Here is a 14,249-nt window from a genome sequence, read left to right as displayed (position 1 = left end):
GTAAGGTTATGTAAATGTGCAAAATCCTACCTGTACTGGAAGATTGGATTCGCCCACTGAACAGGATTTGATTATTAAACTGGTTAAATCATGATAAAATCGTACAAAGATCCCACACAGCCACTCAAATAATAATAGTGAATCACGTTGGTTTCAATATACAGGGATCTGAAACAAATGGTACAAATGACCAGAGGTGTTACACCCTAGCATTTACCAGGGTAAAAGCAAAATTTATGTTACAGACACATGCCCGTTAGAATCCTCGTCACTCTGGAATTTCGAATATTTTTTCACTCAGTAACTTATTGGAGCTGAGCGCCTGAATTTTCTGATGGTTGCTGCAGCAACTCAGGTTCCTCTAAATCCTCAGCCTGGATCGGTATATCCTGTTAAAATGCAAAGAAACAATTATCGTTTATGAATAGCAATGAGATCACCATGCAGGCAGATGATAATTTTTAGATGCACATGCACGTAAAGCACTCCTGAAATTAGCTAAAAACCAAGGCACGTAAATCGGATACAAGCTGATACCTGAGCCTGCAGTAGCTGATGTGGTTGCTGGTCTTGTGCCAATGTGTAGGGTTGTGGCTGCGACATTCTATAATAAGGCTCCTTGAGATCAAGTTTGCATGATGAGGTCTGAAGAATTCCTCCTTGTTCTGCCCCAGGGCCCCACATTTTAGCTATAAGAGTTGAAGCATACCTCATTAGGAGAACAAAACAGCAAATTAAAAACACAGAAACAAGGTCAAAACCAACCTGACAATGTTAGATATATGGTATAACTCTGAGCATTATGGGCAATCATGTGAAGTCGGCCAGTAATTTCTTGCCCAGCCATAACATAAATTGGCTGAGAAAGAACACATCGTATCTGGTACCAGTGGGTTGTAGGTGCACCAGGGGCAGTGGTAAGCCACCTTTGCACAGTACTGTTTAAAAAAGAAAGCAGTTTTAACAGTAGTTAGATTGGATGAAACTGCAAATCCAATGAAAATACAAAAATTGAACATTATTACCTCCCATTAAACAAAACATCAAACCAACAGGCCAAGCCATGAACTCTAGTCCCCACAGATGCTGTGAATTTCAATGGAATATCTATTTCATATAAGTCCTCTTCCTGCAAAAAGGAATTAAGAACATGTTGACTACACATTTACTAATAACCATCAAAAGTAGTCAACTATGTTAAGAGAAAGAAGTTTAAATCAAACAGCCAAAATTTAGTGACAAGTATTGCACCACTCAGAAAATTGGTTTTAATATCCCATGGTCATTAAACTCAAGCTACAAATCTGCAACAAGCTAACACTTAAAAATTGCTTTCACATGTACAGAGTTCAACAAAACAACCAAGAATCAAGATACAACACAAATGGATGTTTATGACATGAAGTTTACTATAAGAGACTAAACAATCAATAACAGGCTCAAGACAATGCCTCGATGATACCTTTACTTCAGTAAAGTCAATTACATGGCACATAGGAGGAGACACCAATAATCTTGGATCAAAAGCATCCACCACAGGCTGTACGAAAGCAAAAGCATTTCATTAAAATTTAGTTGAAACAGAATGAAACAGCAATGGAGTAACCATAAACACATGAAGACCGGTATGGCAGCTGCCAAAGAAATGTTATTGGCAAGTATCAGAAAAACCCAAATGTGAACCCTGCATTCTAATAATGCTTCTATAAAAGTATCAACTTTTCATTCTACAGAAGCATGTGATGGTGTACAAAACAAACCTGAGAGAAGTATCCCTGGAATGCAGACCCATATAAGGGTGTGAGATCTACACCATAATAGTTTTGTTGCTGCCAAAAAAGAGCCTGCAAATTTTCCTGGGTTAGGGGGAAGGAACAGAAAAGGTAGATATAATGCAAAATTAAAAAAGGAACAGCATGGGAAGATTGATAGCAAAACAAGGAATGCAGAAGGAGAGACCATCTGATGCCTATAATTTATAAAATGCACAATGAAAAGAAAACATTGGGGTTGACAGCATTACTATGCATACAATATATCGAATGTTTCAAAAGAGTTTCCAATAGCAAACCATCCTCTTGAAAACTTGTGAAATCTGTAAGGTTCTTTATTTTCTAAAGCAAAATGCATGAAACAAACAATGGAAGCTCAAAAACAGTATAAAACAAATTATACAGCGACTTTCTATGTAATTCTCTTATAAGACTGGAGGAGGAAAAAAATTCATGCCAACAAGTCATGAGACATTTTAGATCAACTTTCTTCAAAGACTTAAATTTACACATGCATGTATAAAAATGCATACAATACTCCAGCAAAACAATGTCAAATACATACCTTATTTGCAATTTCAACAAATAAATATTCATCACTGAAAGGTGCCATATGAATCCTACAAGAGTAAGATAGCATGAGACTAACTCAAGGAAAAAGACTTAAGCATTTTACAGCTTGATGATCAAAACAAAAATCAATGAAATTAACAACAGGAACACAAGAAAACCCTATGGTACAGATATATGTAGTCAGTGACAATAGTGATATCGTTCCAGCAAAAGAAAAAAGATAAAAGGGGAAAAAACCATATCAAATAAAACAATTAAATTGAACAACCAAGGGGAACAATAGGATGACAGCAATCATAAAACTGCTTATAATTTAAATCAGTTTAGCATGATAATTCATTAAAAAGACTGGCAAAGTAGGACCAAGTAAAATGCAAGTTTTCATAAGTAAAATTCCTAAAAGCATTAGGATGATATTATATGCAAGTCGGAAATCATTTATCAACTGCTTGAGAAAAAAACAGATTTCAATGGAGGACCTTTTACCTTCCAATTGAAGGAAACATTTTCCCATTAGGCACAAGAAACCGATCTCTTGCAATTATGTAGGACTCCAACATTCTTTCATTAACTAATAAGGTGCCTGCAAGTGACCCAAAAACCAATTAAAGACGCTTGCTTCAATCAAAACAAAGCAACAAAAGTTTAAACATCCACAAAATAATTCTAGACATCTTCAAAGCATTTCATTTTTCAAATTCTCACTAAAAATTAAAATTTTCATTGGTATCATGGAATTTTCATCATCACCACATAATGACATAAGCAAATCCTCACACATCAACATACCCATTGGTTCAGAGATCAGAATATCTGCTTTCTCAGGCAGCTCAACTTCCTCAATTTTACCCTTGATCACCTATATTTTACACGACAAATGAGAAACCAGATCAATCTTGATATTAGAGAGAACACAAAACAACATGACAAGACAAGCACATACAGTAATCCGTTGACCTAATGTGGGGTTCCCAGCAATAAGTTTGCGAGCATATTCTGCCATTTCAGAAGCTTCCACAGCATAAACATGCTTTGCTCCAGCCTAATAGGGAGAAGAAAACAGTAGGGCATCAACCTACAAACCACAGGACATTGTAAAGTAGATCAAAAGGTTAAGAATACCTGTGCAGCAAATAACGACAAAATGCCACTGCCAGCACCAACATCAACTACCACATGACCCGTAAAATCTGCACGGTTCTCAATTACAGCAGCATAGTAGGTTCCTGGAGAAAAATGTAGTTAAGAAATGATCAGCATGTAAAATGTGTGACCTGTAGTAAAAGTTACTTGTCTGGTAACTATGTTTGCATGTTGATCATACATAATGCTATAATATCTCACAGCAGTCAGCTTTGTTAGCAGTGTCTACAAAATTCAAAGTGAATATGTAATACAAAATCAAAAGAAACAATGAAACACAGCTTTGTGATATAACCTGTCCTCACATAATCCTGTAACATATTTTGCTGATGTAGCAATTGTCCGTAATAATGGAAATACATTTTGGCAGAAGATGGCTCGATTTTATTATCAAACTTGCTCTTAGAAGCAGAAATGGCTCCATTTGGTAAATGTGTTCCTGGATGAGAGAAAAAAGAAAGAAAGAAATAAGGACAATATAAAAGCCAATAAACAGTCAATTTGTCTGCATGATAATAACGAGGTATCAAAAGTAGCACCTTGAACAACATCTTCCTCCTTCCATTGCTCAAATGCAGAATGGAAGTCCCTGCTCTCTTCCTCATTTCTAAATTCAATGGTGACTCCCCACGAATATGGTCTCTGATTCAAAAGAAATTCTGTCAAAAAATATAACATCTGGCACTGGTTTGACATAATACAGTAATATCATACATATTAAAAGCAAAGATTACGCAAATTTTTGACAAAAAAACATTGCCCAGGACATATACTCCAAATTGCAATAATCCAAGTAATAAGTAGAAAGAAGTAGCTAGGTATAACCAGCAGCTTACCATGGACTTTCATGCATCCAAACCAGAAAAACAACGGAAAAATTTCAAGAAATTAAAAGAATGAATTCATAAGTCATCACCGTTCCTTCTATTGCTAAACTTCCATATGTATCAGGCAAAGAACCTCAAAATATTAAGTTTGAAATGACATTAATACCTCTTTATTGGTTTCAGAACTCTCGGAAACGCAAAGCGATTTAACAGGCCCCAACTTGAAGAGCTGAAAACAACAATAACAAGCAACTCAACCATGTTACACCCTTCAAAGCTGTCAGTAACTAAAAATGTCATTCCAGAGTTGGAAATTTTAATAATCCAAACAAATTTCACGGAGAAGTGAAACTCAAAGCAAACCCAAAGCAAAAAAATCAAAATAAAAGAAAAAAAAAAGGCAACTCGCTATGCTCTTCTTCAATGCCAAAGAAAAATGTAGTCATTCACTAACCCAAGCTTGTTTCTGATTTAAATTGAAACCAAAAATAAAAAAACTGCCCAAGATTTCCTCTTTCTTTATCTTTCCATCGCATGTCCATTTTCTCAACAATAAAACAACAAACTCTCTCTCTCTCTCTTACCTGAGCGGTTCCAAGATCGACATTGAAGCCATCAATAAATTCCGAACCTTGGCGAAACCGAAGCTCCGCAACTCCACCATCAGCACTGAACCGAGCAATCACCGGCGTATAAGAAGAAGAAGAAGAAACCGATGAAGAAGACAGCTCAGAAACTGCCGCCAAAGTGAACTCCAAGTGTTTATGTTTTAGCCCAGCTGAACCCTCCATCATTATTATACAAAAAAAAAAAGGAAATAGAAATTTAGTGTACCTAATCTATTTCTAAAATTAGGGTTTTTGTTAAAGAAGGTAAATATACATATATATATATATATATATTAAAAGAAAGAGAAGAAAGGGCAAAGCTTGAGCGAGCCGCCACCGAGTGAGAGAAGGAACAAAGACATTCGCTTTAGCTGATTTATGGAGACTGAACTAAAAAACAAAAGCCTGTTTTTTACTTTTCTTTTTTGGTTTTTGTATTTAGAGGTAGAAGCTGATTGCTCAGAGGGAAGTTTGAGTGTGATTGGTGATGTGTGAGCATCATAGCCGTTGGATTTGTTTTCACTATGGATCCAATAGGAGAGTTGAACATTTTCAAGTGAAATCTTAGGGCAAATTTAAAGACAAAATTTTTTAGTGGAATGGGAATTTTTTGTTTTTATTATTATTTTTTTATTTTCGCGCTACCAACTTATTTAATCTTATAATTTTTAGAATCAAGTAGAAAAATTTTGACTTGCTACCAAATTATTTGCATTAGGAAATTAATTTCTGATTTTTTTTCTACTTACACTTATACCAAGTTTGCATGTCAAAAATTAGTAAGGTAATTGGTAGATAATCTTTTGATAGTATCAAACAATTATTTAATTTGACGTTGTTTAATTAATATTTTTAGTGATAAAAAACTATGAAGAAAATGAAAATATATATAAGATAAAGGGGAATTTCTTTTATAGATTGAAAGAATGGGTGGAATGAAATTCAATTATTTTTTTGTTTTTATCATTGTTTATTTCATTTGTCCTGCTAATACACTAGCAAAAATTCTTTCCTTTCATTCTTCTATCTATATTAGCTTTTTACATTTTTCTTGTTTTCATCTTTTCTTGGGGAGAGGATGATGCCAAGGCTACCATAGATAAAATTACAGATGGAAGAGAGACATTTTGGCCCAAGAGTGAACAAAGATTGAGGAGATCAGATGACAGAGTAACCAGTTTGCCATTCAAGTTGCTGCTACATTTTGCAATCCATCCTGGACAGAGCATAATCCTTGAGCACAAACATAAAGAATATCAGGGACTGGTAACAGAACATGAATCTCATTTTTCCAACGGATGATTCCATTAGCTCTTCTCATCCAGATGCATGAACTCAACTCAACTCAACTCTTTGGTGCAGAGACATTACATCGAATTCCATTCACTTCAAGATTCTATAGAGAACTCGAATTGAGTTAGGAAAGGAGGGAGGAGGTGGAAGAACTGTAATCTCAAAGGCAAAAGATAGTGATCTAAGTTTTGGTTAACAAAAGTGCATTGTGCAGAGCAGTGGTAACAATGGCAATACTCTTACTCTCTCACAAGAATTCAGGGCCAAAGTATGCTAGAAACAGAGAGGCTAGCTCCCTGGACATCAACTTCATTCATATTAATTTAACCAGCAACTTTCTAACCAGCAGTAACATACAAACAATTGCAAGGCATATTTAAGTTTGTTCAGGTCAATTACAACTAAAATAACAATGTCTAGTTCTTGTTCCCTTTGCATTGGTCATCTACAAACAGATTCATACCCACTGAACAGAGACAACCATTAAAATTCATCATTGAAACATTAAATCAGGCAACATCCTATGGTTATTTAAAAATCTAGGTGTGGTGATTACCGATCTTCACAACAGCATTTCCTCTGTTTATCTTCCTAGTGTTCTTTCTGCTCAGCAATCATATATTTGCAAGAATAAGTACAAGCATTTACATTCCAACACAACTAATAAACTCAAGGCCTCAGGTAATCAAACAGTTCATTGAAGGAAGAGTGCTATTATGATTTCAACTGACACTGAAATATCTATGCAAAATTTAGCCAACATGACACACGTATAGAGGATAAAGAGTACTACAATTCCAACCATTAAGTATGTTACTAAACAGGGTAAATCTATACCAGAAATAATTTCCTTTGTATAAATCAACAACTCGAAAATTGGTGATGAAAGTATAAAAACTCAGGACAACATCAGGCTACCAAAAGGAAGGATTAGCAATCAATCGAAATAGAAAAGTAAAAGAATAAATCAAGAACAGCAGTGTATGACTGTTGCATATCAATCCAATGAAGCTATTCCAACAAACCATTATGAAGATGCTGAAACCTTAACAGCTTTAAAAGCTGGATGAAGCAACCCTAACTCATCTTTAGTTTCAAGTGGATTAGCAGTCTCATTTCTAACTCTCTTAACCCTCCTACTGGCCAGTGATTTATGCATAAACCCATACATCTGCAAGATCTGATTATCCCCAAAGTTAAAGGCTCTGTCCATTTGCCTCAAACACCTCTCCACCGGATAATCCCCAAACTTCCCGCACGGCTTGCACCCGACAAAATGTGTAACCAAGGGCCATCTATGATCCCCTAACCCCGGATGATAATTCTCTATCATTTCTTCATAACGATCCACCAAAATTCCCCAATAACCATGCAAATAGTAAGCATTCTCTAAATAAACTTTTTCTCCCCACTTGGCCCTTTCCTTGACCAACAAGTAAACCATCGCAGACTGATCATCAGCTTCAAAAACCGGCCTGCCCTTCAACTCCCTGGTCAAAACTTTCCCGGCTTCTTCCCTAATCTTCCCCTTCGGGCCCATCGGAGCCCAAGCATCTAAAAGATCAAGCGACCATTGACAATTCCTTAACAAAAAGCTACCCGTATTTAATCCAATCCAATTTTTCTCATCATAAACCATTTCATTCCAACCATGCATAACCAAATTAGAATCTTTGTACCTTTCCCATGGAACCTCGTACGCCATGTCCGTAAACATAGCATCACTGTCCATCCACCAGAGAAACTCGATTTCTGGATGCGAAAGTAAAAGCTTCCGAATCAACGGTAATTTCGCCCAAAATCCCGCCATTTCCGCATCCAATAGCGCCATGTTGTAAAAAATCTCGACCCCGTGCAACCTACAGTAATCGATCTTGTTCTTAATCGATTTCAATAGGTAATGATCGCCGACCGGGTTTTCGCACGGTTTGGGTGACGAACCGGTGACGAGTAGGACTCGGGGCTTGTTTGGACCGATGAAGTTTGAGAATTCAGGGTTGTTTTTGAGCCACTCAGATCTTTGTTGATCCCAATCAGATATCTTAGGTCCGAGTGAGTACGGTTTGTTCGGGTGGGGCTTTTCCTCGTCTCCGCCTTCTTCATCGACGAGAATCTTGGAGATTTCAAATTCGGCGTAGTTCTTATCGTTGTTGTCGTTCTGAGCTTCTTCGAGTGAGCGGCGGGACTCCGCCCGCTTGCGGGAAGCGTAGGAGGTGTGGTTGTCGGAGCTTTCCTCCGAGGAGCCGGATTTCGCGGAGGTAAAGGTGCCATGTAGGACGATGAAGGTTAGTAGAAGGCAGAGAACGGTTATTTTAGCTCGGGAACGGAGAGGTCGTAACCACCGGTCCAACATCCTGGTTTCTTTGCCCCTTCAGTCGATTGGTTCGGATTGTAAATAAATGGAAAACCGAGGGGTAGAAAGAAATCGGTGGAGTGGGAACTGGGAAGTGAACAAGGAAGGAAGGAAGAAAAAAGAGGGAAAATTAAAAAGGAAATAGAAAGTAGGAAACAGATAGATCGCCTCTATATTTTTGTTTTATTTTTTATTTTTAAGGGGGTTTAAGGAGCACGTTGATGGAAATTTTAAATCTATGATGGTGTAACGACGACCGTAGATCCCATGGGTGGGGCAGGGTAAAGAGAGATCGTACGGTGGCTGCGCTTCAATTACAGGGGGTGAGTCAATTAGTCCAGTTAGAAGGAGCGCACGTTGTTCGAGATTTGCATTTACTCCAATCACATGGGTTTACATTTTTTGATTTAAGGCTTAACGAAGGACGGCCCAAAATTAATTAAGAGCTTGACTTTTTAATGAGCTGGCACTTGGCATTGGGTCATTAAATTTTTTATTTTCTTTTATTTTTTAATCTAATGAATAAAGTTGAGGATTTGATCCATATGATCAGTTTAATTTTAAAATTTTTAAAAATTAAATTAATTCTAGTAAAAAGAATTGAAATGAATCAATTATAATAAAAAATAAAAAAAATCAAAATCGAGTTATTTCAATCAATTCAATTGATTATTTCAACGTAAATGAAGTCTTTTTTAAATATATGTTAGAACATTAATAATATTTATGTATATAAAAAATATATTTTTAAGATATATTGTTAAAATTTATTAATAATATTTAAGTATAGATTACTAATGATCTATTTTTCAATTGATTCGATTGAAAATTTTGAATACCGAAATTTGATCAAAATAATCAAATAAACTATTTCTATTAATCGATTAATAAGTGAGTAAAAAATTAATCGAATTCAATTAGTTCTTCTTAATGGATTAAAATCGAAGTTGAAAAATTCAATCCAAATTAACCGAATTCAATCAACAATTTTAATTTGAATCGATTAATTTTCATCCCTACCAATAAAAGAGTATATTACATTGAAACGAATTACACTATTTGATGGAAAATAAAATAGATTTTAAGTATGCCTTCAAATTTTGAGCATATCCCCGTAAATCTTAAACAATTGCAGCCGTGATTGCTTAATGCTTAATAATGTAATTAACATTTGCTTGTGAAAATTAGATGAATAATAATTTGTTGTGCCTTGGTAATATTATAACTTGATGTGAATAAAAAATCTTTCAAAAAATTGCATGCAATATGAATATCCTAAATCCAAAAATCAATAAATATAAGATATTTACAATCTCTTAATTTAAAAGAATTTTCACTTCTCTAACTCTCAATGTATCACACTAATTCACCTTAACATTGCTTCTAGATTTGTCACCAAATTTAAAGGGTTAGGAGTTTGTAACTAACTATTGTAAGAAATCCGGACCAAACCAAACAAGGTTTAACGAGATCTCTTGCAAAGGGATTCACTTTCCTGAAAGTCCAATAACATGCAATAACAGTCCCGAAATGCAAGAAACAGAACAAGAATCCGAGCCCGACCGCACCCATGACCAACTCCAGAGGATCCCACACGATGCTCAGCGATATCTGGGAAACGTAGAGGGGCAAAGCGTTGGAATTCACATGGAACCCACGGTCGACCCAGACGAGCCAAGCTGCCAGGCTCATGAGGATACTTGTCCCGATCGAGGCAAGGTGTATGAGCCACAGCGGGGGGAACCAAAACGGCTTGTGCGCCATGGCACGGTACCTTTTGCCCGAACCGAACTTGAAGATTACGAAGAGGGTGAGGGAGAGGGGGATTGCGATGGCTGTGAGGAGTGAGCAGAGAGCCCTCTTGGCTCTAGCCTTCTTGTCTTCCGGTCTGGCCCTCACCGGAGGTGGCGCCGCGGGTTGTTTGATCATGTTGAGAGTCTGCTATGGAGAATTCGAGAGGCCATTTGCAAAAGGCGTTGAGCATTGGGAAATGAATATTTATTGAGGGGAAAAAATCATTGGGTGGAGATGAGTGCTGCGGAGCAAATCTTGGGTTTCCATAAATGGATTCCATGGAGTTTGGAAATGCACCTTTGAAAATCAATTGACCACTTATGTTTTTTTGACCCTATTCTTTCTCATTCTAATTTGTCTAATAAAATTTCTATAAGAAGAAAATTTGGCTCCTAATCTTCCTTTCTTTCTTTCTTTTTTTTTGCTTTTATGCCTTGTTTCATTTAAATTCCCCACATATTAAATTAATTTTTAGATTTTGTGAAGAATTTTTGGTTGACTTTTATGGTTAAGGTGGGACTTGTCTTGAACAAGTACTTAATTAGTGATTTTAAATCGAATTATTTTTAATTTTCATTGATATTAATTTCGAATGTACAATTAAATGAGGTATAACGTAATTTGACATCACTTAAGTGATTCAATAATTTTTTAAATATTGTTCACCAAAAGAAGAAAAAAAAAGAAACCTTTACAAAATTAAGCTATCTAATGAAAGCTAAAACTTTAAAGTAGACGTAAAATCAAATTTTAGGACCCATTGTGATATTAAGCTTATATATATATATGTATAGATTCAGAGTTCTTTTATTGATGAAAATGATCATATTTACTTATTATTATATTTTGAAATTAAGATTTTAAATATATTTTATGATTAATATTAATAAACTTTATCTAATTTATAAATATATAAGAATTCTAATTCTTTTGAATGATTTTCATGTTTTTATACTATAAATATTAATAAGATTTATTCAAATTATAAATATAAAAGTATGAATATTGAAAAAAATTTTATTAATGAAAATATTATATATCTAATTTTTTATTTTAAATTTTTTATATTTTATATTAACAAGATTTATTTATTTTAAAAATATATAAGATTTCTAGTTGCATCAATAACTTTCATAAATTTTATTATAAATATTAATAAACTTTATCTAATTTATAATAAGAACTTTAATTGTATTTAATAACTTTCATTGAAAAAATATTTTTAATTTTAATAATATAATTATCTGTTACTTGCAAGACACGGGATAATAAATTGACGAAGACTTTATATTTGCATTGTTTTTTTACATAGATACCCTTGGACCAGTCGTTCTGTAAATGAACACAAGGTTGGGAGAAAAAGGTAATTTCATCTTCAATCTCTCTAGTAGTTTTCACTGCTCGCTCTCTCACTCGGTCACCCTCCTAGACTTAGCCATTGCTCTGTTTTCTCCACAGCCAACCAGCAACAAATCTGCTAGCAATTTCCAGCTGAACAATTCGAGAATGGTGATTCCCTCTTTCATTATTAGCTTATTTTTCTATTTTTTTCTCTTTAAAATCTGGTTCATTTTATTATTTTCTACACATTCATCGAAGATTCTTCGATTAGGGTTTTGAATTTTCTTGTAGTGAATCTGATCCATTCCATTGTACGAGGTAGCCATATTAGGAAGATTTTTTTTGTTTGTCTTATTTTCTTCTGAATTGTAGTTTTGAAAGTGCTGGAGTTCTGTTTGGTTGCTGAGAAATGCTTGGAAAGTAAATGTGAGTATTAGATTCAAATGTTTAACGATATGGAAACCCACTAGTTTCGATGATATGTTTCTTGTATGCGGCTTGTTAATGGAGTTAGAATGTAAGAATCTATTGCTGAAACCAATAACTGTGGAATGTAGCTGTTTAATTATTTTTATGTTGCGGTGATGTTTAAGTTATAGATTAGATGACTGAGCTTTTTGGGTGTAATTGAGTTGATATTTGTTTGCCGGCTTTTGGCTTGAACTTTACGTGCATCGATTAAAGGTTTGCTTCCTTTAGCACCTATCATGCAGTCTGATTTGATGTGGTAGCAGATATTGATACTCTTGATGGCATTTTATGTTGCATGATTTTGGTTTTATCTTTTATTCTGCAGGATGGGAATGATTCAGTTGATCCAAAACAGAGCACTGGTGATATGGCAGCTTTTGTGAGTTCCTTTTCAAGTCGGTACTGTTATTTATCATAAATAACATTAATCGGGATTTTAAAAACATTGCACTCGAATTGGCTGGCTTTCGTTGGAACATTTTATGTTTTAGCTAAATTTAGGAAAGCATGGGAATTTTGAGATGTTTATATGTATGCATATTGCAACCTTCTGGTTCTATAGTTTAAATGATTTTCATCCAGTTTTTTCTGAATTTTAGTTCTTCCTATTGCAGGTCCAGAATTTGCTTCAACAGATGGTGAGTTTCTTATTTTCAACTGCTTTAAGATTCTGTATGGAATAGAGGAACAATGAATTTTAAGCAGATGTAGCTTAGTTGGCTGTATTGTTACATCTTGCAGCAATCGAGGTTTCAAACAATGTCTGACTCCATCATTATGAAGAATATCCTTTTCTTATTTACCTAGTAACTGCATAGTACTAGGAAACTGAATCTTGAGGAGATGAAATTGCTTCATTGGTATTTTATGGCATCAGAAAATATGATTTGTTGATTTTGGGGTCCTTTTGGTGGAGGTTGGCTTCTTTACTTGCTCATGGCCAAGGTTTTAGTCTGTTTCTAGCTTGGGCTTTTATTTACTTGAGGAAAGAAGTCGTGGGAGGGTTGCTGAATTTTGTTTCACTTGTCCTTGTTCCTCTAGTCCTACCAAAGCCAAAATGAAGCAATTTCATCTTAATGGGATGTATATTCCTTATTCTCAAGAGAATAAGATACTGCATCCCATTTGTAAATGGTTTCTTGATATCCTTAACTTCAATGCACTTGATGAGATGGGTAGCAGGATAGATGAGCTAGAGCAAAGCATCAATGATCTCAGAGCAGAGATGGGTGCGGAGAACTCTTCTTCTCCTTCAGTTCCTGCTGTGCCAAAGGATGATTCCAAGTCACCCAGTGAAGTTTAACAGTTCTGTGATAGCATAAATGAATCAGGCGTCTACAACATGGTATTTCTAGACTCTATTTCTTTTCCTCCCCACTCCATAGCCTTTCTCAGATGGAAAACCAGTAGTATCAACTTTTGGAAGAGACAATTATACACCTGATACGTGTAACCATGGCCTTCCCTAATAGCTATTTTCCATAGAATATTGTTAACCCTCGGGATGCTTGCCTTCCTCCTTGCATTGAATACCGCAAGGTGTGGGCAGCATGTTTTTTATTCTCCACAGAGAAACTTCAAGGCCATGATTAGACCTTTTTGCTCAATGTATATTCTATGATTTGAATTCCATGATTGTGATGAGCTGTTGTTAGTGTCGACAAGGGGAACCGCAGGCGACACCATGAGCACCTGAAGAGGAATTTGATTTGCTATGTAGAAAAGAAAAAGAGTAGTTGGCAGAGGTATTCATGCTTGAAAGAATCTCATTATTTTTTGTAGATCATGCCACTCACTGAGGAATTAATTAGATTTAAGGTGTTTGATTGGGCTTAAGCACAAAAATGGTGTTGCAACGGTGGTCCTGGATATACATGCAAATATGACACAGACATCTGAGCTGTAGCAAAAAAGGTGAGAGAGATAATGCCATTACAGTTGGATCGCAATTCACTCCCAATTTCAATCTCTTTACCTCCCTTTTCACTTTGGAAAAAGATTTAGATTCCATGAATGAAAAGCTTCGCCACATGGCCCGCCCACCCCAGCACTAGGCGCAATTTCTGGGGTCAAT

At 35.5% G+C, this 14,249-nt stretch overlaps 3 protein-coding genes across 4 annotated transcripts; 1 reads left to right on the top strand and 2 right to left on the bottom strand.

Annotated features, from left to right (window-relative positions):
• LOC18603503 (probable histone-arginine methyltransferase 1.3) lies at positions 49–5,304 on the bottom strand. Of its 2 annotated transcripts, none has more exons than XM_007035524.2 (15): positions 4,900–5,304; positions 4,482–4,544; positions 4,028–4,130; positions 3,784–3,927; positions 3,468–3,571; positions 3,289–3,387; positions 3,135–3,204; positions 2,832–2,928; positions 2,338–2,392; positions 1,761–1,844; positions 1,463–1,540; positions 1,026–1,129; positions 766–938; positions 538–665; positions 49–389 (listed from the first exon to the last, which is right to left on the bottom strand). In XM_007035524.2, exons 1-15 carry the CDS (start codon positions 5,107–5,109, stop codon positions 306–308), a joined length of 1,596 nt encoding a protein of 531 aa, XP_007035586.2. In that variant the 5' UTR covers positions 5,110–5,304; the 3' UTR covers positions 49–305. The 2 variants fall into 2 exon arrangements, with proteins under 2 accessions (XP_007035586.2, XP_007035585.2); XM_007035523.2 differs by having other exon boundaries at positions 538–689; positions 4,900–5,302.
• Positions 6,992–8,718, bottom strand: LOC18603502 (xyloglucan 6-xylosyltransferase 2). Its single transcript, XM_007035522.2, has one exon. It carries the CDS (start codon positions 8,567–8,569, stop codon positions 7,244–7,246), a length of 1,326 nt encoding a protein of 441 aa, XP_007035584.2. The 5' UTR covers positions 8,570–8,718; the 3' UTR covers positions 6,992–7,243.
• LOC18603500 (heat shock factor-binding protein 1) lies at positions 11,768–13,807 on the top strand. The gene is made up of 5 exons (XM_018120181.1): positions 11,768–11,872; positions 12,501–12,554; positions 12,790–12,813; positions 12,917–12,959; positions 13,339–13,807. The coding sequence occupies exons 1-5, from the start codon at positions 11,870–11,872 to the stop codon at positions 13,476–13,478; spliced, it is 264 nt and encodes an 87-aa protein (XP_017975670.1). The 5' UTR covers positions 11,768–11,869; the 3' UTR covers positions 13,479–13,807.

The sequence above is a fragment of the Theobroma cacao genome, chromosome 4 (assembly GCF_000208745.1).
Source record: "Theobroma cacao cultivar B97-61/B2 chromosome 4, Criollo_cocoa_genome_V2, whole genome shotgun sequence".
NCBI classification, from domain to species: Eukaryota; Viridiplantae; Streptophyta; class Magnoliopsida; order Malvales; family Malvaceae; genus Theobroma; species Theobroma cacao.
This window is presented reverse-complemented; position numbering and strand designations above follow the sequence as displayed.

Excerpts from the sequence above, each read along its gene's own strand:
- LOC18603503 (XM_007035523.2), bottom strand. The coding sequence starts at position 5,109 with ATGATGGAGGGTTCAGCTGGGCTAAAACATAAACACTTGGAGTTCACT. Across the intron at positions 1,845-2,337 it reads TTGTTGAAATTGCAAATAAG|GCTCTTTTTTGGCAGCAACA; the intron begins GTATGTATTTGA and ends GAAAATTTGCAG. Across the intron at positions 390-537 it reads ATCAGCTACTGCAGGCTCAG|GATATACCGATCCAGGCTGA; the intron begins GTATCAGCTTGT and ends GCATTTTAACAG.
- LOC18603502 (XM_007035522.2), bottom strand. The coding sequence starts at position 8,569 with ATGTTGGACCGGTGGTTACGACCTCTCCGTTCCCGAGCTAAAATAACC.
- LOC18603500 (XM_018120181.1), top strand. Across the intron at positions 12,555-12,789 it reads CTGGTGATATGGCAGCTTTT|GTCCAGAATTTGCTTCAACA; the intron begins GTGAGTTCCTTT and ends TTCCTATTGCAG. Across the intron at positions 12,814-12,916 it reads AGAATTTGCTTCAACAGATG|CAATCGAGGTTTCAAACAAT; the intron begins GTGAGTTTCTTA and ends TACATCTTGCAG.